The sequence below is a fragment of the Labeo rohita genome, chromosome 25 (assembly GCF_022985175.1).
Source record: "Labeo rohita strain BAU-BD-2019 chromosome 25, IGBB_LRoh.1.0, whole genome shotgun sequence".
NCBI classification, from domain to species: domain Eukaryota; kingdom Metazoa; phylum Chordata; class Actinopteri; order Cypriniformes; family Cyprinidae; genus Labeo; species Labeo rohita.
In genome coordinates this window covers 5,281,393-5,307,754 of record NC_066893.1, presented here as the reverse complement: position 1 = coordinate 5,307,754, position 26,362 = coordinate 5,281,393, and the positions used below count along the sequence as shown (strand labels likewise).

Sequence of the window (26,362 nt, the reverse complement as noted above, 5' to 3'; positions counted from 1 at the left end):
TAGTCTCTTGTTAGTGTAAGTAAATATTTTGGTGAGCGGTCCCTTTAATGTAATAGTTCGCTCATAGAGCAGAAAGTATGCAAATACATAAACAAATGTCAATAGTTCCCTTTTCTATTGTACGATTAAATAACTCGGTACACGTGCCGGAATATTTGATGTTAGCTTATTAAAACATATCGTAATCCATAATGGCGATGAGCACAGAGCAGCGTGTAACATCAACACAACCGCGCTTGACCTTTCGCCTAGTTTCCATCTTCACCGGTGCGTCACGTGATCTCCGCCGCTGGGGGTCGAAATATGACTTGCTAATACATAACATAGCGCCCTCTTTACAAAACATGACCTTCATTGTAATTTTTATTATTAGATTTGCACTTTATGATGATAATATGACTGTTATAAACTATTATACACGGTTATAAGATAATATTGTATTTATGTGCGGTAAAGTAGAAAGGTTTGAGTGATGGTTAAGCAAGAAAGTGTGTAGTTGTATGCTAATATATTATTAATTTTAATAATAACAACAACAGCTTATACTATTATTATTATTAATATGTTTAATAACATTACAATAACACCTGAAATAGCAATAACACCCCCTTTTTTTAGCTGTGTGTGGTTGTGGTACAACAGAATCTGTGTAGTTTCATAATTGTTTTCAGATGTTGTTAAAACCATGTGGTTACTGACATTTGCAATTAGTTTCCATGGACACCACTGCACACATTACTACTAAAACTTGACATCTCTTATTACTCTTGTGAAACGGAAGAACTCTGGCACTGTTTTAAAATGAGTATATATTACAGAAATAGTATACTTTTAAAGAATACACTTCATTGCAAGCTAATCAAAATGTATGGTAGTTCGAATGAATATTAAATGCAATTAGACGACCTTTAGAGTGCGTTTGTACTCACTTTAGAAGGACTTTGCATCTTCGTATGATTAAATATGGTTAAATATGATTGAATTGTGCTGCTGAATGTCCTGATTTATACTAAAACATATTTTAATGTAATTTCTTTTGAAACTTGTATGTCACGTTTTTCAAAAGATATTTGCAATGACACATTTGTAATGATGTTTTAATTTAGACATTTAAACATCATAAAATAACCATCTATAAATGTAATATTACTAATTACAGCTAAAACTATAATTCTGTACTTCACGTGTATGTTAGTAAGTTAGTCAACACATCAATATGAGTGTACTTCTTTAAAGCATGATAAAATATTAAAAATAATGATTTAAAGTGTACTTAAAAAGTTTGATTTGGCATGATTGCAAAATGCACTTTTTAAAAGTGTATAGGGCTGTCAAACAACTAATCGCGATTAATCGCATACAAAATAAAAGTTTGCCTAATATGTGTGTGCACTGTGTGTAATTATTATGTATATATAAATACACACAAATTAATGTATATATTTAAGAGAAATATGTTATGTACAAAATAATTTTACTTATATATAATATCAATTATTTAAAAATGATAATAACTACATATAATTGTAAATATTTCTTAAATATATACATGAATGTGTTTGTATGTATATATACATAATAATTACACACAATACACACACATATATTAGGCAAACTCAAACTTTTATTTTGTATGCGATTAATTGCGATTATTCGTTTGACAGCCCTGAAGGTGTACACTACCTGTCAAAAGGTTTTAATGTTTTTTTTAAAGAAGTCTTTTCTGCTCACCGAGCCTGCATTTATTTTATCTAAAGTACAGCAAAAACGGTAAAATTTTGAAATATTTTTACTGTTTAAAATAACTGTTTTCTATTTTAATATATTTAAAAATATTATTTATTCCTGTGATTTAAAAGCTGAATTTTTAGCATCATTCCTCCAGTCATATGATCCTTCAGAAATCTTTCTAATATTCTGATTTGCTGTTTAAAAATATTTATTATTATCATTATGTTGAAAACAGCTGAGTAGAATTTTTTCAGGTTTCTTTGATAAATAGAAAGTTCAGCAGAACAGCATTTATCTGAAATAGAAATTGTTTGTAATCTTTTGTATAAAAGTATTAATTTCTATAATTATTTTATTTTAAATAGCAAAAATATTTCACAATATTACTACTTTTGTTGTACTTTGGATCAAATAAATGCAGGATTGATGAGCAGAAGAGACTTCTTTAAAAAAAACATTAAAAATCTTACTGTTCAAAAACTTTTGACTGGTAGTGTACACTGTAAAAAATAAAAAACACAATTTGTTGAGTCATCTTAAAATAATTTGTTTGCTGCCTTAAAATTGTAAGTTCAGTCAACTAAAATAAGTTTAGTCAACTTGAAATGTTATGTTGTACTAAGTAACAACTTAGATATTTGTGTTTGCTAAACTTAACAGATGGGCAAGTAACCCAGCTGCCTTAAAATTTTAGGTTGATTCAACTCAAATATCTAAGTTGTCACTTAGTATAATTTAACATTTCAAGTTGAATAAACTTTTTTTGAGTTGACTGAACTTAAAATTTTAAGGCAGCCAGGTTACAAATTATTTTAAGTTGTCTTAACAAATTGTTTTTTTACTGTGTACTTAAGTGCATTAAGAACAGTGCTGGGTAGATTACTTACAAGTTGTAATCCATTACTGATTACAAATTATATGACAAAAACTGTAGCTAGTAACGTAATCCATTACATTGCTTATTTTAGGTAATATAATCAGATTACTTTTGGATTACTTTTAGATTACTTTTGACTTAACTCGTTTGTCAGATTGATTTAAATAGGATAGTCTTGTACCATTAGGGCTGAACGATTAATTGAAAACTAGTCGAAACCGAAATTAATAAACTCTAATCAAGGTCGGTTATTTCATTTTGTTTTAATCCTGTTACTACGTTTGCATTAAATTTTTTTACCGCGTATGTAGTCGGTGCCATACGAACGTGTATGACCACTGCGCACATTTGTAATGATGTAATTTAGTAATTTAAAACATATTAACTTTAAATGTAATATTAATAATTACAGTTAAAGTTAGAATTCTGTACTTCACATATACTTTATTATGTTAGTCAACACAACAATATGAGTGTACTTCTTTAAAGCACGATAAAAGATTATTACAAATAAAGATTTAAATGTACTTTAAAACTTTAGATTTGACATAATTCCTAAATTCACTTTAAAAGTGTACTTTAGTGTGTTAAGAAGTAGCAAGTACAGTTGTAACTGTAGTAATGTAATCCATTACATTGCACATTTTAGGTAATATAATCAGATTACTTTTGGGTTACTTTTAGATTACGCTGTCAAATTGATTTAAATAATCTTGTACCATTAGGGCTAGACGAATAATCAAAAACTAATCAAAACTGAAATTTAGAACCTTTAACCGAGGTAATTTTCCCAGATCGTTATTTCATTTTTTAATCCTGTTAATACTCTTGCTTTAAAAACATACTGCATGTGTAGTCGGTGCTATATGGTTGTGTATGAAGATTGCACACATTTTTAATGATGTTGTAATTTAGTCATTTTAAATTTCTTAACTTTAAATGTAATATTACTAATTACAGTTTAAACTCTAATTCTGTACTTTATGTGTACTTTAGTATGTTAGTCAACACATCAATATGAGTGTACCTCTCTAAAGCATGATAAAAGATTATTAAAAATAATGATTTAAAATGTACTTTAAAACATTTGATTGCACAATGAACATTTTAAAAGTGTACTTAAGTGTGTTAAGAACAGTGCTAGGTAGATTACTTACAAATTGTAATCCATTACTGATTACAAATTACATGACAAAAACTGTAGCTAGTACAGTTACATTGCACATTTTAGGCAATATAATCAGATTACATTTGGATTACTTTTAGATTACCTTTGACTTAACTTGTTTGTCAAATTGATTTAAAAAAGAAGATTCTTGTACCATTAGAGCAGATTGATTAATCGAAAGGTAATCGAAACCAAAATTCAGAACCTCTAACTGACGTAATTTTCCCAGGTCAGTTATACTGTTTTTTAATCTTGTTAATACTTTTGCATTAATAAAAATAGGTTACTTTTGGATTACTTTTAAATTACTTTTGACCTAACTTGCTTGTCACACACACACACACACATAATATAATGTGTTATATAATATGTAATCATGTAATCAATAGAAAAGTAATTGTAGTCTGATTACAAGCATTTTAAAATTTTAATGTAATTACAAGTACTTAATTTTTGGAATCTGATTATGTAATCCACATTACATGTTAATCAATTACTACCCAGCACTGGTTAAGAAGCATAATCAAGAAAGTGAACGCTCTTCAAGTTCACTTAAGTGTCCTTTTATTTAATTTCATCTGTGATCTGTAAGTGCAATATGTATTTCAAGATTCAAAGTACACTATGAGTGCACATGAAATGCAATTAAGCAGACTTCCTTTTTACAAGGGTATTATAGTATGTATAGGATGTTTGTATTAAATCAGTGGTTTGTATTGTTGTCTAATTCAGCAACTGAATGAAGTTGTCTAGCTGGTTCAGGTAAGAGTCTGGTGTGCTTGTTTCTTGTACAAACCAGTTTATCATCTTTTAGCATAAGAGAGGTGAAAACGCCTTTGCTTTGAAATTGTGACAACCGTAAATACACGCTTTATAATGCCATTAGACCTGTTAAATAAATATATTACATTGTTTGAATTTACATGTTGTGATTGCTTCAATAAGTCAGACGTCATTGTGACCTATCAAACATCCACAGGGCTTTATTTACATCAGAGCGTTGTTTACTATACAAACGCTTGTGAAAGTGTCACAGAGGTCGTGAATAAAGCGCATTCTGTAATCTGCTCTATTATGTCATGTAGTTGAATGATCAAGGTCACATTGACCAGAAGAACAAGAGTGATTAGATTACAATTAATAGTTTTATTACAACAATCTATTTTGAAATTTACTTTAGGTTGCTTTGTTTACGATGTTTGTTTATGTACCTTGTTTTTTAAAGAGAATGAATATTTGCGGCAAATGTGCAATTTTTAGGCTATTCAGTATGTAGATGAGTTTGTTTGTTCATCAGAACAGATTTGGTGAAATGTAGCATTAGATCACAGTGAATGGGTACCGTCAGAATGCAGCTTTTTGCTTCACAAGATGTTAATTGATGGACTGGAGTGGTGTGGATTACTTGTGGATTATTGTGATGTTTTTACTGTTTGGACTCTCATTCTGACGGCACCCATTCACTGCAGAGGAACCGTTGGTGAGCAAGTGATGTAATGCTACATTTCTTCAAATCTGTTTCCATTAATAAACAAATTAATCTACATTTTTGATGGCCTGAATTTTCAGAAATTTTTAAGGTGAACTATTCCAGATTTTTAATTCAGCTTTTCACTCAAATTGTGAAAAACTCATATGCTGATATAATTTGTGATGCATTAAATATCACAAATTGTGTATATCTTGTGTATATCATGGAGCAGTAGTTTTTTTCACACTATCATAGTAACCATTTAGAAAGTTCCAGCACACTCTGAACTGTGAGTCATGTCTGTAATTTATGTTGATTATGATTCTTGTCTAACTTCTTTCTTACTCTTCTCTGTCCTAAGTGTGAGTGTGCAGTCAGTATGGCAGAAGCACATCAGGCGGTGGCCTTCCAGTTCACCGTCACTCCTGATGGCATTGACCTACACCTCTGTCACGAGGCCCTGCGCCAGGTCTACCTATCAGGCCTCCACTCCTGGAAGAAGAGGTTCATCCGGTTTAAGGTGAACTCACAGCTGACCTTCGTACTGTTTATGACTGATGTTATCTAATCAACCCCGGATGTGACTTTGAAACATTGTTTAATTGAGTTAGAACAGTTTTTACTTTAAAAATTATGGCTATTTTGTGTTTCTATAGAATGGTGTCATGACTGGGGTCTATCCAGGAAGTCCCTCAGGGCTCCTGGTTGTTCTGGTGGGTTACATGTCCACCACCAAATATGCCAAAATAGACCCTTCCCTTGGGGTGTTCACTAAACTGTCTAAACACCTACCAATCAGGTAAGCCACTGAAGAACAGTCATCTGTTTGTCATTAGTTGTTAGCAATTTATTAGGACACATCTGGATGATAAATAAATCAATATGCTATTTCTTATGTGGTGAAAATTACCAGAAATTAATGTGACATTATTGCCAGAAGTTGAAAATTCAAAGGTCAGATTTCTTTTTTACTTAGTGGTTTTAAGTAGGTTTTTGTTGTTGTTGTTGTTGTTTTGTTTTTCCTTTTTTTAAAAAATGTATGGCTGTCCAAAGTCTAAAGACAAATGCAAACTCAAAGGTCTGATTCTTTGCATTGTCGTTTTACGTAGTTTAGTTTTGTTTAATTTAGTTTAGTTTTTTGTTTGTTTCTTTGTTTTTGTTTTGTCTTGTTAAAAAAAGTATGTCTTGCTTTGTAGTTTTAACTACTTTAGTTTAGTTTTTTGTTTTGTTAAAAAAGTACAAGACAAATGCAGACACAAAGGTCTGCTTCTTTGCTTTGTAGTTTTAACTAGTTTAGTTTTGTTTATTTGTTTTGTTTTGTTAAAAAGTAACATTGTCCAAAGTCCAAACACAAAGGACTGATTCTTTGCTTTATAATTTTAACTAGTTTAGTTGCTTTGTGTTTTGTATTGTTTTATTTTGTTAAAAAAGTAAAGCTATCCAAAGTCCAAACACAAATGCAAACACAAAGGTCTGCTTCTTTGCTTTGTAGTTTTAACTAGTTTAGTTTAGTTGTTTTTTGTTTTGTTTTGTTAAAAAACTAACGTTGTCCAAAGTCCAAACACAATTCCAAACACAAAGAACTGATTCTTTGCTTTGTTGTTTTAACTAGTTTAGTTTAGTTTAGTTTAGTTGTTTTTTGTTTTGTTAAAAAAGTAGTTTGTTTTGTTTTGTTTTGTTTTGTTAAAAAGTAACAAGTCCAAAGTCCAAAAACTATTCCAAACACAACAGACTGATTCTTTGCTTTGTAGTTGTAACTAGTTTAGTTGCTTTGTGTTTTGTTAAAAAGTAACAAGTCCAAAGTCCAAAAACAATTTCAAACACAAAGGTCTGCTTCTTTGCTTTGTATTTTTAACTAGTTGTTTTTTGTTTTGTTTTGTTTTGTTTTGTTTTGTTTTGTTAAAAAGTAACAAGTCCAAAGTCCAAAAGTTTGTTTGGTTTGGTTTTGTTAAAAAGTATAGCTGTCCAAAGTCCAAAGACAAATGCAAACACAAAGGTCTGCTTCTTTGCTTTGTAGTTTTAACTAGTACTTCTATTGTTTATTGTTTTGTGTTTGCTATGTTGTTTTTGTATCTTTGCTTTGTACCCATAACAGGAAACTTTAGGAACTTTTGAAATCCATTGCTAATGAAAAACTCAAGCATCAGATGTTTTTGTTTGGAGTTCCTTTAATCTATTATCTTCAAAACAGATTACAATGTTATACAACAATGTTTTTATTACTGCAGTTCACCAGCTTATTTTATGAGTAACCATAATAAACAATACTGTGTGTCTGAAAAACGTATTAAACATTTTACTCGTGTATCATATATACCATATGTAATACATACAGTGTATGATAATAACAAATCATTATGATTTATGATGATTGATCATTTTATCATTTAATTAATTAATAAAAGCTTAGTAAATTCTAAAACATATTTTTTAAATGAATATTTAAAATATTACTTTAATAAAATATATTTACTATATTTACCATCTGTCATTAAAAATTAAGATTCTTAGACTATTTGAAGGACGTCTTGTTTATTTTAGTTGATATCATATGTTTTACTGCAGTTAATTTCTCACCTAATAACTGTGTTTCCCTGCAGTAAGTATGTAACAGAAGAAGGGCAGCGTGTTGTTGGTGGTGTGCTGATTGGGACCGGATTGTGGATTGCTGTGACTTTTGTTATGAGGAACGTCCTCAAGTACTTGCTGTCCTGGCACGGTTGGATGTTCAATCGCCATGGATCTTTGTCCTTCAAAACAAAGATTTGGTTGGTGAGTGTGGCCCTGATGGAGAATTGATCACTTAAAGGAATAATTTACCCACATAGTATACCATATTATGCAAATATTGGCCTTTTTTCAGTTTAAATTTTTAGATGAATCATATCTTTAACACACCCAGCCTTGTAAATATTTCCCTACAGCATATTTTGAGAGAGTCCAAAGTCTAATAAGTTTGTTTTATAACACATTTTCAGCACTGTTCCAGTAATTGCATGTTTCTTTTGAAGTTTTCTCTGCGTCATTGTGTCAGCACTTGATTTACAGCTATTCACTGGAATTGGTTTTATTATAGGAAGATTCATGCTTGTCTCTTGTTTGACTCTTGACCCAGTTTTAATACTATCCACATAGGTGTTGGTGAAGTTATTTTCTGGGCCTAAGCCAATGCTGTACAGCTTCCAGAGTTCACTACCACGGTTACCAGTCCCTTCTGTAAAAGACACTGTTAGAAGAGTAAGCCAAGCATTTTCATTGCATTTTAAAATGACCTAGTTCACTAACAGACCAAATATGACTGAGTTTTCAATGCACTTCTTTTTTACAGTATCTTGAGTCAGCTCGTCCTCTGATGGATGATGAACAGTACAAACGCATGGAGGGGTTGGCAAAGGACTTCGAGAAGAACATGGGCCCCAAACTGCAATGGTACCTGAAGCTCAAATCCTGGTGGGCTTCCAATTATGTAAGTTCACTCTTTTTATGCTATTCAGAATCATTTTTAACATGGATTTTGGGATTTTGAGATTTGTCTTACCTCGGATTGTGGATATTTAACTTTGTTCTACTATCATTCTCTCAGGTCAGCGACTGGTGGGAGGAGTACATTTACCTCAGAGGTCGAGGACCAATCATGGTCAACAGCAACTACTATGCAATGGTAAGAGTGCAGTGGATAATCTGGATTTTGTTAAAAAAGTAAAATTGTCAAAAACAAATAAATAAATAAGATGGTGAAATTTAAAAAAGTAAACCATCAAAATTTGAAATGAACAACATTTAAATTTTCCTCAAACAAATAAATCTTCCACCTGGGTCATGGCACCAACTTTGTGGTGTAGAAATGAACACATTTACATTACGTTTTGCTTGCAGCACAAACAATTTTTAGTAAATCTACCATCTGGGTCACTGCTCCAGTTTTGGTGGTGTAGAAATTACCAAATTTGACATAAGTTTTGCTTGCAGCACAAACTGTTTTTATAAATCTATTATCTGGGTCACAGTAGCAGTTTTTGTGGGGTAGAAATTAACAAATTCACATTAAGTTGTGTTTGCAGCACAAACTGTTTCTAAAAATCTAACTTCCAGATCACAGAACCAATTTTTGTAGTGTAGAAATGACCAAATTTACATTAAGTTTTACTTGAAGCCCACACTGTTTTCCTAAATCCACCATCTGGGTCTCGGCACCAGTTTTTGTGGAGTAGAAATAAACAAATTTGCATTAAATTTTACTTGTAGCACACACTATTTTTATAAATCTACCATCTGGGTCATGGCACCAGTTTTTGTGGTGTAGAAATTAACAAATTTATAAATATGTTTTGCTTGTAGCACAAGCCATTTTTATAAATCTACCATCTGGGTCACGGCACCAATTTTTGTGACGTAGAAATTTAAAAAACGTACATTAAGTTTTGCTTGTAGCACAAACTATCTTTATAAATCTACCATCTGGGTCATGGCACCAGTTTTTGTGGGATAGAAATGACCAAATTTACATTAAGTTCTGCTAGTAGCACAAACTATTTTTATGAATATTCCATCTGGTTTTGTGTTTGTGTTGCGAAGAAATTAACTAAATTACTTTAAGCTTTGCTAGTAGAGCAAACAATTTTTATAAATCTACCATCTGGGTTATTGCACCAATTTTTGTGTGGTAGAAATTTAAAAAATGCATATTAACTTTTGTTTGTAGCACAAACTAATGTTATAAATCTACCATCTGGGTCATGACACCAATTTGTTTGGTGTAGAACTAAACAAATTCATATAAAGTTTTAGTTGTAGCACAAACTATTGTTAGAAATCTACCATCAGGGTCACGGCACCATTTTTTGTAAAGTTGTTTTAACTCATTTAAGGATCTAAGAAGTTTGCACCCACAATAAGTTCATAGCACTGTTCAATGGCAACAACTCAGGAGAAAGATTGTCACTTTCTCTGTCTTTATCAGGACTTCCTCTATGTGATCCCCACCTCACGTCAAGCCGCCCGTGCTGGTAATGCCATCCACGCCATCATGATGTACAGAAGAAAACTGGATAGAGCGCAGATCAAACCAGTGAGTATAGATTCCACAATAGAATCTATACTCAAAAACAAAAACATATTCATTAATATTTCCTAACCTGAATGCAATTCCTAACTTTTGTAACTTAGTTCTATACAAGGATAATGGATTATTTACCACTCATGAAAGAAATTAAATTTGCTTAAAATCCACCTTAAGCCTACATAATATATCTTAAACTCAAAGGAATAATTTTCCCTAAAAGTAAAATGTTTTGCTATTCTGTCACCCGCATGGTTTGCTCTTTTTTCATGAAAGATATTAATCTCATGACTTGTATTTACATATTATTTGAGAGAATCTGAAATAATGTGATAGCTGTTTGTGAGAAACAGTCCAAATAAGCTCTTAAAGTTTATTCACATTAGTTTAAATGACACCATGCAAAATATCTCTTTCTGTGTTACACAAGATAATGTCATAGAGGTTTAGAATGACACAAAGGTGAGTAAATGGTAATGGAATTTACTTTTGGGTGAACTTTTCCCTTAAGAGTAATTATTAATGTTTCATAGGTCAGGGTAATGTATGGGTCAGTGGTGGTGAGCTACTACTCAGAAGTTCAGATTAAACATTAACTTCTGAAAACCGAGCTTTAACTGTATGTAATAGAATGTGTTTTTGTGCATGTTTGTGTCTATTTTTTAAAATATTTTTTTATTTATGATGTTTAATGACCAAATCAGTAGACACATGTTGAAGAAGACTGTTTGTCATGTCATACCATGCCTGTCTCTCTCTCTAACCCCGAAACTCTCTGTGTGCATGAGTGTGAATTCCTCTCATAAATGATCTTGTGTTTTGTTCCTCGCTCCCGGACGTGTCTGCGTTTGCTATGTGCACTCACACATGCACAGGTATACTTGCTGGAGAACCGAGTACCGCTGTGCTCGGCACAGTGGGAGCGGATGTTTAATACATCCCGTATTCCCTGGCTGGAGACAGGTAAGAGGAGGGGCTCATCCATCCCAACCCGCACCTGACCCGCACCCCTTCATCAGCTCCAGCAGCGGCCGCCTCAGCCTCAGGACAACAGCACAGCGGACAGGAGAATATAGATCTTATTAACTTACAGTGGTCGAATGATGAGGGTTTTTCAATGGCTGATTTCTAGAGAGCAGGGTGGACGATGATGGATATAATTATGATTTACATGATATAATACAATTTATTAATAGCAGATGACATCAAATCTCTCTTGGACACGTCTAGCAGTAGTATAAGATAATTATAATAACCAATACGATAATAATGATTATCCCAGTAATAAACCCAGTTATAAAAAATCCTGATAATTAGTAATGTATTATTATAAATAATAATTGATGTTCTTTATTTTGATTTTGGTACAATATATCATAACTTTCAATAATATCAATAATAGTGATACATCAATATATCGGCTAATTATAGAAATAATTAAAATAGTTAACAAACAATATATAAATAATATATAGTTTAATAAAACATTAACTCATTATAAAAACCATCATAATTTTAATATTTTTATTATTTATTTTAATACATATGTTTTATTATGTATAATGTATATGATTAATGGTAAGACTGATATCAGTAGTCAAATTCAAGATGGTGAAATTTAAAAAGTAATCAATCAAAACATGAAATTAACAAATTTACATTAAGTTTTGCTCAACTCAAAAGTTTTGCTTAAAAGTTTTTTAAGAAATCTTCCACCTGGGTCACGACACCAATTTTGTGGTGTAGAAATGAAAAAAATTAGTTTTGCTTGTAGCATAAACTATTTTTTATAAATCTACTATATGGGTCACAGCACCAATTGTTGTGATGTAGAAGTGAACAAATTTACATTAAGTTTTGCTTGTAGCACAAACAACTGTTATAAATATACCATATGGGTCACGGCACCAGTTTTTGTGGGGGAGAAATGAACAAAATTACAGAAAGTTTTGCATGTAGCATGAATTATTATTATTATTTTTTTATATTTGGATTTTAATTTGTATTTTGTAAAATAACTGTTGTCTTAGTTTCATGAATCTTATCAATGTTTCATTTCCATCTTTAAACTGAGCTGTATTTTTTTCTGTATATTCACCCTACACTACAAATTTGCCTGAACCATTGGAAAGTGCACACCAGATGTATAGAAATAAACAAATTTACAATTAGCATAAACTATTTTTATAAATCTACCATATGGGTCATGGCACCAGTTTTGTGAGTAAGAAATGAACACAATTACAGTACGTTTTGCTTGTAGCACAGACAACTAAAAAAAAAAAATATACCATCCGGGTCACGGCACCAATTTTTGTGGTGTAGAAGTTAATAATAATAATAATATAAATAATAATTTATTTTATTTTGTATATTTGTATTATATATTATTTTATTAATACAAATAATTTGTATAATTTATATTTCATATAACTTATTTAAATAATTAATTTATATTTATCTTTATTTGGATCTTAATTTGTATTTTGTAAATAAATGTTGTCTTAGTTTCATCACTTATCAATGTTTCATTTCGATCTTTAAATTGAGATGTTTTTTTGTTTTTTTTTGGATGTTCACCCTACACTCTACAAATTTGCCTGAACCATTGGAAAATGCACACCAGATGTATAGAAATAAACAAATTTATTTTAAGTTTTGGAAAACACACATCAAACAACCACTATCAAATAATTTTAACATATCAAATATCATAGATTGTATCTGCCTGACTGTTCTATCAGTCACCATTTGTTTTTAGACGATATTAATGTAGGCTGTTGGTCATTTTACAACTGTGCTGTTATCCAGCGGCTGATCACCATGTCGAATTCATCTCTCCTGATGATCCTTTACTCCTTCCACTTTTATCTTTTTTGTTTCCAGTTTTCCATTGTTCTGTTTTCCTCTACAGGTTTTCCTCTAGAGTGGTATTTTGGGTTTCTTCCTTATTCTTGTTTTTCCTGCCAATGTTTGACCTTGCGTTCTGCTTCACAGCTCATGGTGTTAAACACTATCCCCATGTGCTCATCTCAGTACGAGCGTATGTTCAACACCAGTCGAGTTCCCGGTGTAGAGACAGGTAGAGCTTCCCTCTCGCCTGCTTCAATCGCTGTGAATCCGCTTTTAGATGCTAGCGAGCGACTGCTGTGGGCCTATAATGCATGAGGGTCTGTGATTTCGATTTGCGCTCTACATGGCTGACGTTTCTGGAGGAAGCAGATGGCGAGGAATTAGTTTTGTGTGCTTAACTGTGTCATAACTTGATAACCTGTTTGTGTGATTTAATAATTAACCTGTTATCTGAAACATGATGAGGATGAATGAGGAATGGGAAATAACATGTTTATATACCCGTTTGGCCATATAGTGTTGCCAGTCAAAGATGACTGATATTAGTATTGCTACATAAACATACTGTAATAAATTCAAGCGGTTTTAAACACTGAATTAATTCCAGTTTAGTAACTAATAAATATACTTTGCTTTATGACTTAAAGGAGAACTCCACTTCCAGAACAACAATTTACAAATAATTTACTCACCCCCTTGTCATCCAAGATGTTTGTTTCTTTCTGTCCTCAGTTGTAAAGAAATTATGGTTTTTGAAGAAAACATTTCAGGATTTTTCTCCATGTAATGGACTTCATTGGTGCCCCGAATTTGAACTTCCAAAATGTAGTTTAAATGCAGCTTTAAAGGGCTCGAAAGATCCCAGCCGAGGAAGAAGGGTCTTATCTAGTGAAATGATCGGTCATTGTTTTCGAAAAATAAAAATTTGTATACTTTTTAAGCACAAAAGCTTGTGTAGCACAGGCTCTGGGATACGCGTCCATGCGTCGTTCTTCGAAAGAATCTTTAATGTGACTCTGGAGGAACGAGTCGTTTGGGGGAGTGATTCGTTCAGTCGCACATGCGCAACATCCCATTAGGTTCTGTACTGGAATTAGTTCACCTCTTTCGAGTCTTCGGGTTTTTCAAGTCGTTCGTTCATCTAATGGGGCTGTCACGTGATGCTGATTTTGCTCAAATGAACAAAATGACTTGAAAAAAGATCCAAAGACTCAAAGGTCTGAGTCGGTAAAATGACCCGAGCTTCCCATCACTACTACGAATCACGTCTAAGTTCATCATCTGTGTACTCTGGCTCAAAAACGTAGAGTATGTCGAAAAACTCCATCTTATTTTCTCCTACAACTTCAGAATCGTCCGACATCGTTGTGCCTTTTTGTTTGTAAACAGCGTTTGACTTACTTGCACTTTATTAGTCTTTGCACGTTCGCTTTGTAAACACTGGGTCTGTAGTTCTGCCTACATTCGGCGTGACCTTTCGACATGATTCAATAATATGTGAACGCGCATCCCAGAGCCTGTGCTACACAAGCTTTTGTGCTTAAAAAGTATACAAATTTTATTTTCCGAAAACAATGACCGATCTTTTCGCTAGATAAGACCCTTCTTCCTCGGCTGGGATCGTTTAGAGACCTTTGAAGCTGCATTTAAACTACATTTTGAAAGTTCAAAATCAGGGCACCAATGAAGTCCATTATATGGAGAAAAATGAAATGTTTTCCTCAAAAAACGTAATTTCTTCACGACTGAAGACAGAAAGACATGAACATCTTGGATGACAAGGGGGTGAGTAAATTATTTGTAAATTGTTGTTCTGGAAGTGGACTTCTCCTTTAATCTACGGCATTACCATTTAGAAAACGTATGTAATATAATAACTAATACTATAATATTCTAGTGTCTAGTGTAGAGAAACAAGGCTTTGTTTTTTGCTTTTCGTCTCACCTACTTTGCCTTTTTCATCTCACCTTTTGCTTTTCTCATCACTGACTACCATTAATCATTTAACCCTTAACAAATACAGCCAAAATGAGACACGTTTGCCTAATTTAAACTGCACAAATAATTATTGGATGAATTACAGAATAATGTTACTTTGATTTCACGCACATTGATACACCTCCATCCTCACGTCCGTGTTCTTTATCAGACGTCCTTCAGCATGTGAACGAGAGCAAACACATCGCCGTGTTTCACAAGGGACGATTCTTCAAGGTGTGGATGTTTTATGACGGACGGCTGCTGTTGCCCCGAGAAATTGAGCAGCAGATTGAAAGGATCTTGGCGGACAAATCTGAACCTCAGCCAGGAGAGGAGCTGCTTGCCGCGCTGACAGCAGGCGACAGGTGACTGCTCATTATTATTATTCTTTTTTATTAATTTAGTATTTATTTATTTTTATTTTATTGAATTATTTCAAGTGTTAATTTAATTTTAAAAATAATACAAATTATTAAAAATAGTTTAAAAAAAGAAAAGAAAATATTTTAAATATCATGGTTGATGAGATTGCATTAATAAAGGAAATAAGTTTTTTTTTTTACTCTGGACCTGAGCTGAGAACATTCTGTGTCAGTTAAATCTACAAATTTTGGCTTTCATTCAGGAGCCGGTTGTTGTTTCCTCTGTTTCTGTTCAGTAAAATGTGATCAAAGTCAATTAAGGAACATGCAATGAGCCATGTGATTTTATCTCTGCTTTTGTAACTCATTACCCAGAGTTCCCTGGGCCAAAGCCCGCTCACAGTTCTTCAGTCGAGGGAAGAACAAGCAGTCTCTGGATTCTGTGGAGAAGGCCGCTTTCTTTGTGACTCTGGATGATACTGAACAGCGTTATGATGCTGAGAATCCAGTGCGGTCGCTGGACAGCTACGCCAAATCTCTGCTCCATGGAAAATGCTATGACAGGTGACTACGATCTTACTTGATTATAATTAAATCAGATTTTTATAATATAATATATGGGGTTAGTACGTTTTTTTGTTTGTTTGTTTTTTGATCGATTGATTGATACTAAAATTTAATGATTATATATATGTGAATGTTTTGTGAATGTTCTGAATTGTTTTTTTTTTTTTAATCAAATGTAAATTTATGTCCCAGTTATATTTTCTTGGTTAAACATTACTTACACTATCAGAAAAAGAAAAAAAAAAAATTCTATTTTATATTTTTACATTCACTATGTAATCAGCATTCCATTTATTAAAGCCAAGTATGTGTTTTTAAGCATTTTACATTTATTACAATAATAACTGAAGACAGTACTGATTTAAACGTATTTTATTTGTGAACTTATATTCAGCTAGTATTTTTAATAGTTAACGTTTTGAACTATTTTAACATTTTTTGGATCATCGGTCATCAAAGCTCGGTAAATACTGAGATTTATTTTAAATTTTACCGAGCTCTTTACTCACTAAAAACTCCCACAGATCTTTTTAAAGTCTTATTTTGACATAAAGCTGTTACATCTAAGTATGTGAGTTGTTTACTTAAATTAATCTTTCCATTAACACCATTATATTGTTCATTCCGACTGATTTGTGAATGCGTAATGCATACAAACACAAGAGGCGGGGTTTTTTGCATGAGCCAATCACAGCCGAACATATCCAGTCATAGCCAATCATATGGTGATGAAGGCATTGGCTCCTCTCACGTGACTTTCCCCCATTCATTCTCAATTAAACCCCCCACCAAACTTACTGCACACTTTAGGGGGTCTGTTAAAACTCAGTAGTCTCAGGGGAGGTGAGAGAGTCGTAGACTCCCGCTGTAACTTTACCTACTGATGTCGCTGTTTGACAGTACTTCTTTAGAAACGCGTGATTTATACACTTTTTAATGTAATATTAATGTTTTATTTTTGTACTACGATGTTTTTTCTTATCCAATATTTTGAGGAGACACTGCCTCCCTTTTCTACTCAAAGAAAACGCCCCTCTGAATATTATTTAATTTTTTTTTTTTTTTTTTTTAAATTTCAGACCCCAGATTTTTGAATGGTAGTATATGTTTTAATTTTGTTTCACTTTGTTGCATTTTTGGTCTCCAGGTGGTTTGACAAGTCTTTCAATCTGATTGTATTCAAGAACGGCACTATGGGATTGAATGCAGAACACTCTTGGGCCGATGCACCCATCGTTGGCCATTTGTGGGAGGTAAAAAAACAATATTTTGTGATATTGAGATACATGAACTGTTTTGGCAAGATAATTCCTGATAATTTACTCACTCCTATGTCATCCAAGCTGTTTCTTTCTTTCGTTCTTCAGTCAAAAAGGAATAAGGGTCTTATCTAGCAAAACAGCTAGTCCTTTTTTTTAAAAAAAAATAAAAATGCATATACTTTTAACCACAAATGCTCATCTTGCACCAGCTCGACTTCACTATTACATAGTCACGCTGGAAAGTTCACGCGTGACGTAGGCAGAAGTACTGACCCAGTGTTAACAAAGCAAAAGTCAAACGCCCTTTGCAAAAAAAGTAACACAACGTTGAGACGATTTTGAAGTTGGATGAGAAAATGAAATGAGATGAGAGGTTTTTGCCCTAGCCTACCTTTTTAAACCAAAGTACACAGACAAAGAACTAACCGCGCATGAACTTTGCAATTTGATTACGTACTGCATGAGGTCGAGCTAGTGGAAGACAAGCTTTTGTGGTGAAAAAGTATACTTTTTTTTTTTTTTTAGAAAATGACCAATTGTTTTGCTAGATAAAACCCTTATTCCTTAGCTGGGATTGTGTAGAGCCCTTTGAAGCTGCATTGAAACTGCAATTTGGACCTTCAACCCGTTGATCCCCATTGAAGTCCACTATATGGAGAAAAATCCTGGAATATTTCCCTCAAAAACTTTTTGTTTGAATTATTGCAGCATGTCCTGTCATCGGATCCAGTGAGACTGGGCTATACTGAGGACGGACACTGCAAAGGAAACCCTCATCCCAGCCTGCCGGGACCCCAGAGACTGCAGTGGGACATCCCAGAGGAGGTCAGTTAAAGGGGTGCTATTATGTTTTTTTAACTTTTTGAATTTTAGTCAGTGTGTGGTGTGTATCTTTGGGCATAAAAAAAGATCTACAAAGTTACAAATCTCAAAGTCCACTCCAAAGGGAAATATTTCGTTTTTAAAAAATCAAGTTCCTTATCAAGAACTACAACGAACGGCTCCTTTAGACTTTTGATGTCACAACGCGTTTTGATGTCACAACGCGGTCCATTAGAATATCATTAAATTAAATCCCACCTACGGAAATTCGAATTGTTGGGGGGTGGGTAGGGACGAGGTGGGGAATTAGCCTAACTTTAGCGATGCAGCGCAGAGAGCCGCTTCAAACGAGCCGCAGCGTGGCGGGTATAAACACAGGCATTGACTAAAGTGGCCGCTTCAGAGCAGTAACGTGCCGCAGACGTGTGCAGTGTGTGGTAAGACATTTATTCATCATACAGTGTGGATAGCTTCACTTATAACGCGAGTGTTTTTTTAAATGCATAAACTTGCACTAGAATAAGTTAGGCTAATGAGTGATGATGTTCTTTGACAATGTTAGGCTGCTTTTAGCCTTATGCTGGAGCTGGTTTCGGGTAATGAAACTAAGTAACATTATGTAAAATAAATAAATAAATTAGCACAATAATATCATGTATCAGCGATCTCGAAAGCTGACGATAGGACTCCTTCTCACCCTCAATGCATCCTAGACTTCCTTCTTTCAGCAAATGCAATCAGAGTTATATTAAAATTTATCCTGGCACTCTCAAGCTTTAGAACGGCACAGACGGGTGTTTTTCTTCATCAGTCCAAAACAAGTCCAATAACATGCATCCATCCATAATAAAAAGTGCCTCACACAGCTCCGGGGAGTCAATAAAGGCCTCCTGTAGCGAATCGATGCATTTTTGTAAGAAAAATATCCATATTTAAAACGTAAGAATCACTTTAATCTAGCTTGCACTAACAGTTGTACACGGAACTTGCTTCTTTGACAAGGGGGCGTGGCAGTACCGAAACACCGTCAAAGCTGTTCGCCAATCACAACGCAGTGGGACAGCTAACCAATCATAACACATTTAGTTTTTCGGAAGGCGGGCCTTCATTAAACCCGGAACTAATGGAGCCATTTGTGCCAGGCTGGGAGAAATGTATTGTAATAATGTAAATTGTGTTAAAAAGAATGCGTTTTTTTGAACCACCAAGAATGAGAGTATGTTCTAGTACACCCCCAAAACAGGACCCCTTTAAAATGTTTATTGTGCATTTCAAACATGCTTTACTTTCCCTACTGAAAATCCAGCATAAGGTATGTTCCTGATTACATGTTTACACAGTAAAGTCCCCAGTGTTACACATGGTCACATGGTCCCTGATCTATAGAGATTAAAAGTAACACTGAAACAGTGTTGTAGTTAGTGAAATAAAGTACATTCACTCTGCAAGTGATGACTGAGCATTAGTGATGACACCTACGATTAAAGGGGTCAACGGATGCAAAGTTCACTTTTACATGTTGTTTGAACATTAATGTGTGTTGGCAGTGTATGTACAAATCTACCCTATAATGATAAAAATCCATGCAGTGGTTTTTAATTAATCTGTAAAAATAATATCCCCTTTTTCAAATCGAGCCATTCTCAGATGCCTGTCGGTGTGCCGTCACACTGACAGAGGCTGCTCCCACCATAGTTGATTGACATGAGCTCTTACCTCAGACCCACCTAAATCAGCTGTAACAGTCAGACCTCCATTGTTTTGATGCCGGAGCAGAGATATAAGTTAAACAAGAATATCTCAGACTGAGCGATTGAGGTGTTGTGTTGCTAGATATAATAATGAACATAGTGGTTGTCATTTACTCCCCAAATCTGACGCTGAAGATGCATTGGATTACATTTTGTTTGTGAATGAAATGCACCTCCCGATCTACATATATCCGTCTATGTTCAGGCAAATCATTCATGATCCAGCTTCACTCACAGAAGTGAGTATAAGGGATTTTTATGAATCTTTACAATCGCCTTTCCTAATAACGTGTTAGTTAGCAAGTTTAGCGGCTAAACGTGGCTAAAGTAAACAGGCTCGTCACTCCACAAAGAGCAGAGAGGGGCTGGGGCGAGCAGAGCTCGTTAACATTTAAAGCAGCCTCGACCAGAACAGGATGATTTTTGCAGAGTTGATTTTGGCAAGGTAAAAAAGGTGTTATTTACACTACCACTGAGAAATTTTAACCAAAGCATGTTATAGACTTTTCATTAAGACCCTAAAGAATCATATCAACTTGTGGAAAATGGGCATCCGATTAAGCACTATAAACTAAGCACTATACCAGCATAAACCAGCCTGGACCACAGCCATACCAGCATTAACCAGCATAAACCAGCTTGAAATCCATGCTGGTTTGTGCTGGATTTTTCAGCAGGGTTTATCCAATATGTAATTGAACAAGGAGTGTCCTCATTCCTTCACAGTGTCAAACAGTGATCAACAGCTCTCTAAAAGTGGCCAAAGCTCTGGCGGACGACGTGGACATGCACATCATCCCCTTCAGTGAGTTTGGCAAAGGCCTGATCAAGAAATGCAAGACAAGTCCCGATGGCTTCATTCAGATCGCACTCCAGCTGGCGCACTTCAGGGTACGAATGATTCTTCAGCCATTTTTTTTATTTTTTCTCAGGTTTCTACATTCATTCACATTTTCCTTCTGCAGGATAAAGGCAAGTTCTGCCTGACATACGAAGCGTCCATGACGCGTCTGTTCAGAGAGGGCCGCACTGAGACCGTGCGCTCCTGCACCACTCAGACCTGTGATTTTGTCCATGCCATGATGAACAACAAAGCAACGGTGGGATTGACTGCAATGGCTTTCTAAATTTACTGAGCGTGTTTGCTAATTCGTACTAATTTCACCATGTGTTTTTTTTTTTCTTAGAGAGAAGAAAAGTTGAAGCTGTTGAAAGTGGCGGCAGAAAAGCACCAGGATTTATACAGACTGGCCATGACAGGAAAGGGCATCGACCGCCATCTTTTCTGCCTCTACTTGGTGTCAAAGTACCTTGGTGAAGATTCGCCTTTCCTCAAAGAGGTGTGAGATGCAGCACAAGCTAAAATGCAATCCATTTAATAGATTTTGTAGCCTACAACATTTATTTGTGGTGTGTTGGGTTTGTCATAGGTGTTGTCCGAGCCCTGGAGACTGTCCACCAGTCAGACTCCTCTCCAACAGATCGATATGTTTGATTTAAAGAGGCATCCAGAATTAGTCACCAGTGGAGGTGGATTTGGACCTGTAAGTTGTTTCTAGAACTGTGTCCTACCTTGATATGATTCAGTGAAAACTCAGCAGTTGGTATAGAGTATAGTAAACGTTTAGGGTCAGTAAGATATATTTTTTTTAAATGTATGTCAACCAGCTGTATTTATTTGATCAAATATGCAGTAAAAACTGTAATATTGTTAAATATTATTGTGATATCAAATAACTATTTTTTTTTTTTTTTATGTATTGTAAAATGTAATTTATTCTTGTGAAGCAAAGCTGCATTTTCTGCATCATTACTTCAGTCTTTAGTGTCATATTCTAATATTATTATTAACATTTATTATCATTATCGATGTATAGAATTTTTTTTTAACGTTATAAATGTCTTTAGTGAAGTTTTTGATGTTTTATATACCTTAATAACATTTTCAGGGTTTTATGTTTTTTTCCCCAATATGTGACAAATATGTGTTTTCTTTAGGTTGCTGATGATGGTTATGGTGTATCATATATTATTCTTGGAGAAGACCTTATCAACTTCCACATATCCAGCAAACACTCCAGTCCAGAGACTGTAAGTTCACTCTATTCTGGAAAAAAATTAAAAATAAAATTAATAATAATAATAATAATAATATTATAAATCATTATTTGTGTATAATAATTATAAAGAATAATAATATAAAACATATATTTAAAGATGTTTTATGAAGAAATTCATTAGTTTAGTCAGCAAGTATTCATTAAATTGATCAAAAGTGACAGTAAAGATCCATATAATGCATTATTTCAAAATATATTAAGAAAGGTTATTTGAAAATGTAGCAATATTTCACTTTTTACTGTTTTTTATTAAATGCAGCCTTCTTTAAAAAACATTTTAAAAACTTGCTGACACAAAAATAAATTGTAGTACATTATTAAAATGATATATAATATAATATAATATAACATAATATAATATAATATAAACTAGCACTATACCATCATAAACCAGCCTAGACTGGTACTATACCAGCATAAACCAGCTTAGACCAGCACTATACCAGCATAAACTAGTACTATACCAGCATGAACCAGCCTAGACCAGCAATATACCAGCATAAACCAGCCTTGACCAGCACTATACCAGCATAAACCAGCACTATACCAGTATAAACCAACCTAGACTGGCACTATACCAGCATAAACCAGCCTAGACCGGCACTATACCAGCATAAACCAGCCTGGACCAGCACTATACCAGCATAAACCAGCCTAGACTGGCACTATACCAGCATAAAATAGCATTATGCCAGCATAAACCAGCCTAGACCAGCACTATACCAGCATAAACCAGCCTAGACCGTCAATATACCAGCATAAACCAGCCTAGACCAGCACTATACCAGCATAAACCAGCCTAGACCAGCACTATACCATCATAAATCAGCATAGACCAGCACTAGACCAGCATAAACTAGCATTATACCAGCATAAACCAGCCTAGACCAGCACTATACCAGCATAAACCAGCCTGGACCAGCACTATACCAGCATAAACTAGCACTATACCAGCATAAACCAGCCTAGACCGTCAATATACCAGCATAAACCAGCCTAGACCAGCACTATACCAGCATAAACCAGCCTAGACCAGCACTATACCATCATAAATCAGCATAGACCAGCACTAGACCAGCATAAACCAGCCTAGACCAGCACTATACCAGCGTAAACTAGCATTATACCAGCATAAACCAGCCTAGACCAGCACTATACCAGCATAAACCAGCCTGGACCAGCACTATACCAGCATAAACTAGCACTATACCAGCATAAATCAGCCTAGTCCAGCACTATACCAGCATAAACCAGCATAGACCAGCATAAACCATCCTGGACCAGCACTAGACCAGCATAAACATATAATAACATAATATAATATATACACATGTAAAATTAAAATGTTCCCTTTTTCTTGTGATTTTAGGACTCTCATCGCTTTGGAAGTAACATCAAACAGGCGATGCTTGATATCCTGGATCTTTTCCATCTTGACAACAAAGCAAACAACAAGTGATCAAACTCTTCTTGTTTCTCATCAGTCATCAGATCAGAAGGCTGATCCTCTTTAGGCATGTACAGAGTAATTGTTGGCTTTAATTTAAATTATAATTCAAAGAAGGGTCATTTACACAGGACGGAGCATGGCATCTGTGCATTTGATGAAATTTCATGTTTAGTTTTCAGTTCTTCATTTATAAGAGTGTGTGAGATGATTTAGTCTGTGCTGGGATGTATTCATGCACTGTTGCCTTAACCTGAAATATTCTTCAGAAGATCCAGGAGAACCTGTTGCCTTTCTGTGCTGCTGTACATTCAGACTTTCACATTTTCTGCTTTTGTGTTCAAACATTGAACTTTTATCCAGTGAATTTCTCACACTCAGGTTTGCAGCTAATTTATTCACTTTATTGTGACTTGACTAGTTTCTGAAGTAACATTGCGGCAGGTTACAGGGATAAAGGGAAGCTATACAGGGAAGACAGGCCAAATATTTCAAACGTGTAGGCCAATGATACGTATTTTTCTTTCACTTGTGTTTTTGTATTTACGCATGGTCAACGAATTGCAGCAGAGTGTCAACATTATCATATAAATGGTGTTTTAAATTTATTTAATGGACTCAACACTCAAACACTTCAAATCATAATAATTTAGCTGTTTTCATCAATTTGAGTGCACTAATAATAGAAACTGGGATATCATTCACAAGTATAAGGGATAGAAAGATTTATTTCTGTATATGTTGTGTTATTTATTTATCGGTTCCTCATCAAACATGTAAGTGTGCCTATGGATTTAAAGAATAATAATTATTCTTGATTATAAACATAAATGAATGCAAATTAATACAATTTAAAGGGAAAGTGTCACTTCACTTGATTTGTGCAACGTATCAAATATCACATTTTCCACAATAGACCTCATTTTTGCAGCAAAGGTGTGATATAGGAACTGTTTGGCATTGTTATGTAATTCAAAACACATTTCAACACAATAAAAGTTGACTTTTAACATTCATCTGACCTGATCTGTATACTTTACATTTTATTTGATTATGTAAATTAGCACTGGAGGTATATATCTTTATATATCATTAGTTTTTCACATTGTGGTGTGTGTTTATGGAGTATAGTCATGCAATACAGCAAATTCATATGAATGTATCACTATTCAAGTAATATTACAAATACTGAAGCAGGGGCATCCAAATCAGCCCCTGGAGGGCGACTATCCTGCAGAGTTTAGTACCAACCCTAATTAAACAAACCTAAACTAGTTCATTTAATCTTTTATATCACCACTAGATGGCGATACAGACAACTGATATTAAATAACAGTCTGAAATTTTTTATAAAGACACTCAGGACACATCTATGATGTATATGTTAAAATGAGGAAATGTCTTCAAACAAATGTACAGACAAGAACTGTGACAGGAACATCTGTGGAGATCATGATGGGATCCACTGGACTGAGCTGACATTGCAAGGAGTTTGGAGTTGAGGTCAACGATAACAGCAGCCATTCATCTATATTTAATTTAGAATTTAGTGTTAATAGTCTAATAAATGTTATTAATGTGATTGATTTCAGAAAAATGTGATTAGTTGTTTTAGTCTATTGGCATCACTTACACACACACACACACATACATACAGCACACAAATGTCATGCATAGTAATCACCACAGGATGGCAGTCATAATACTTTATTTAATAATTTTATTAGTAAAAAGAGCAGAGCATTACAATTAAAATTCAATCAATATCAGATTTTTTATTTTCCATATTACCAATTTAACAGTAGTCAAATTTATAGTCAAAATTATTTTTATATTTGGTATTTTATCATTATTATTGTAGATTATATAGTTTACATAGAATATTAATTCCTAATTTAAAAAGTGTATTATTTTTTGTTATTGTTTTATTTTTGATTATTCTAAAATAGTATGAGTATTATTGTTGTTGTTATTACTGTTTTTGCTTTTTATTATTTTTATTCTTGTAGTATTTTTTATTTTTGTTCTTGTTATTTTGTTTTGTATCATTTATATTATTTCATGTTTTATATTATTTACATTATTTTGGGTATTTTCCTTTTAGTTATGTTGTTATTCTTTATTTATTTATTTATTTATTTTGTTTGTTATTTTTGCTATTATTGTTTTTATTATTATTATTTTTATTATTATTTTGTTATTTTGCCATTTGTTATTAATTTTTGGTTATTTTTTTATTATTATGTTTGTTGTTGTTATTATTATTATTATTTTACATTATTGCTCCCTATTTTTGCTCTTATTGTTTTCTATTTCATTTTTATTATTATTTTATAGTCCTTTCTATTATTTTTTGCCATTTGTTATATTTGTTATTATTATTTTGTTGTTATTTTTGTCATTTGTTACATTTGTTATTATTACTTTTGTTATTTTGTTGTTGATGTTATTTTATAGTTTTTATATTTATTATTTGGCAGTTATTTGATAACTATTTTTGATCTTTTATTTATTTTTATTTATTATTATTATTTTGTTCTTACTTTTGTGATTATTTTTTGTTGCTGATGTTATTTTATAGTTTTTATATTTGTTATTTGCTATTTTTTGTTGATATTATTTTGTTATCTTTATTTGTTATTATTTTTGTTGATGTTATTATATAGTTGTTATATTTATTATAATTTGGCTGTTATTTTATCATTATTTCATTATTATTTTTTTAATTATTTGTAGTTATTTTTATTGTTTCATTTTTATTTATACTGTTTTTAATAATATTATTAATATTACTTTTTTGTATTATTTTTGTTATTATTATTAGTTATATTTGTTACTATTACTTTTGTTGTATTTGATGTTATTTTAGCATTATTTTGTTATTATTATAAT

At 33.3% G+C, this 26,362-nt stretch overlaps 1 protein-coding gene across 2 annotated transcripts in view; it reads left to right on the top strand.

The window, feature by feature from the left end:
* cpt1ab (carnitine palmitoyltransferase 1Ab (liver)) overlaps positions 1 to 24,486 on the top strand; it is a 25,359-nt gene extending 873 nt beyond the window's left edge. Inside the window, exons 2-19 of one of the 2 annotated variants that reach the window (XM_051100122.1) lie at positions 5,609 to 5,767; positions 5,904 to 6,046; positions 7,848 to 8,019; positions 8,383 to 8,484; positions 8,576 to 8,713; positions 8,831 to 8,908; positions 10,208 to 10,315; positions 13,304 to 13,388; positions 15,309 to 15,504; positions 15,877 to 16,065; positions 17,216 to 17,321; positions 18,039 to 18,155; positions 20,630 to 20,794; positions 20,869 to 21,003; positions 21,091 to 21,243; positions 21,334 to 21,447; positions 21,902 to 21,994; positions 23,393 to 24,486. In XM_051100122.1, the coding sequence (XP_050956079.1) occupies positions 5,627 to 5,767; positions 5,904 to 6,046; positions 7,848 to 8,019; positions 8,383 to 8,484; positions 8,576 to 8,713; positions 8,831 to 8,908; positions 10,208 to 10,315; positions 13,304 to 13,388; positions 15,309 to 15,504; positions 15,877 to 16,065; positions 17,216 to 17,321; positions 18,039 to 18,155; positions 20,630 to 20,794; positions 20,869 to 21,003; positions 21,091 to 21,243; positions 21,334 to 21,447; positions 21,902 to 21,994; positions 23,393 to 23,482 (2,325 nt within the window). In that variant the 5' untranslated portion in view covers positions 5,609 to 5,626 and the 3' untranslated portion in view covers positions 23,483 to 24,486. Of the gene's footprint in view, positions 1 to 5,608; positions 5,768 to 5,903; positions 6,047 to 7,847; positions 8,020 to 8,382; positions 8,485 to 8,575; positions 8,714 to 8,830; positions 8,909 to 10,207; positions 10,316 to 11,181; positions 11,270 to 13,303; positions 13,389 to 15,308; positions 15,505 to 15,876; positions 16,066 to 17,215; positions 17,322 to 18,038; positions 18,156 to 20,629; positions 20,795 to 20,868; positions 21,004 to 21,090; positions 21,244 to 21,333; positions 21,448 to 21,901; positions 21,995 to 23,392 lie in introns of both variants that reach the window. The other variant, XM_051100121.1, reaches the window with a different exon arrangement.
* The last annotated feature ends 1,876 nt before the right edge of the window (positions 24,487 to 26,362 follow it).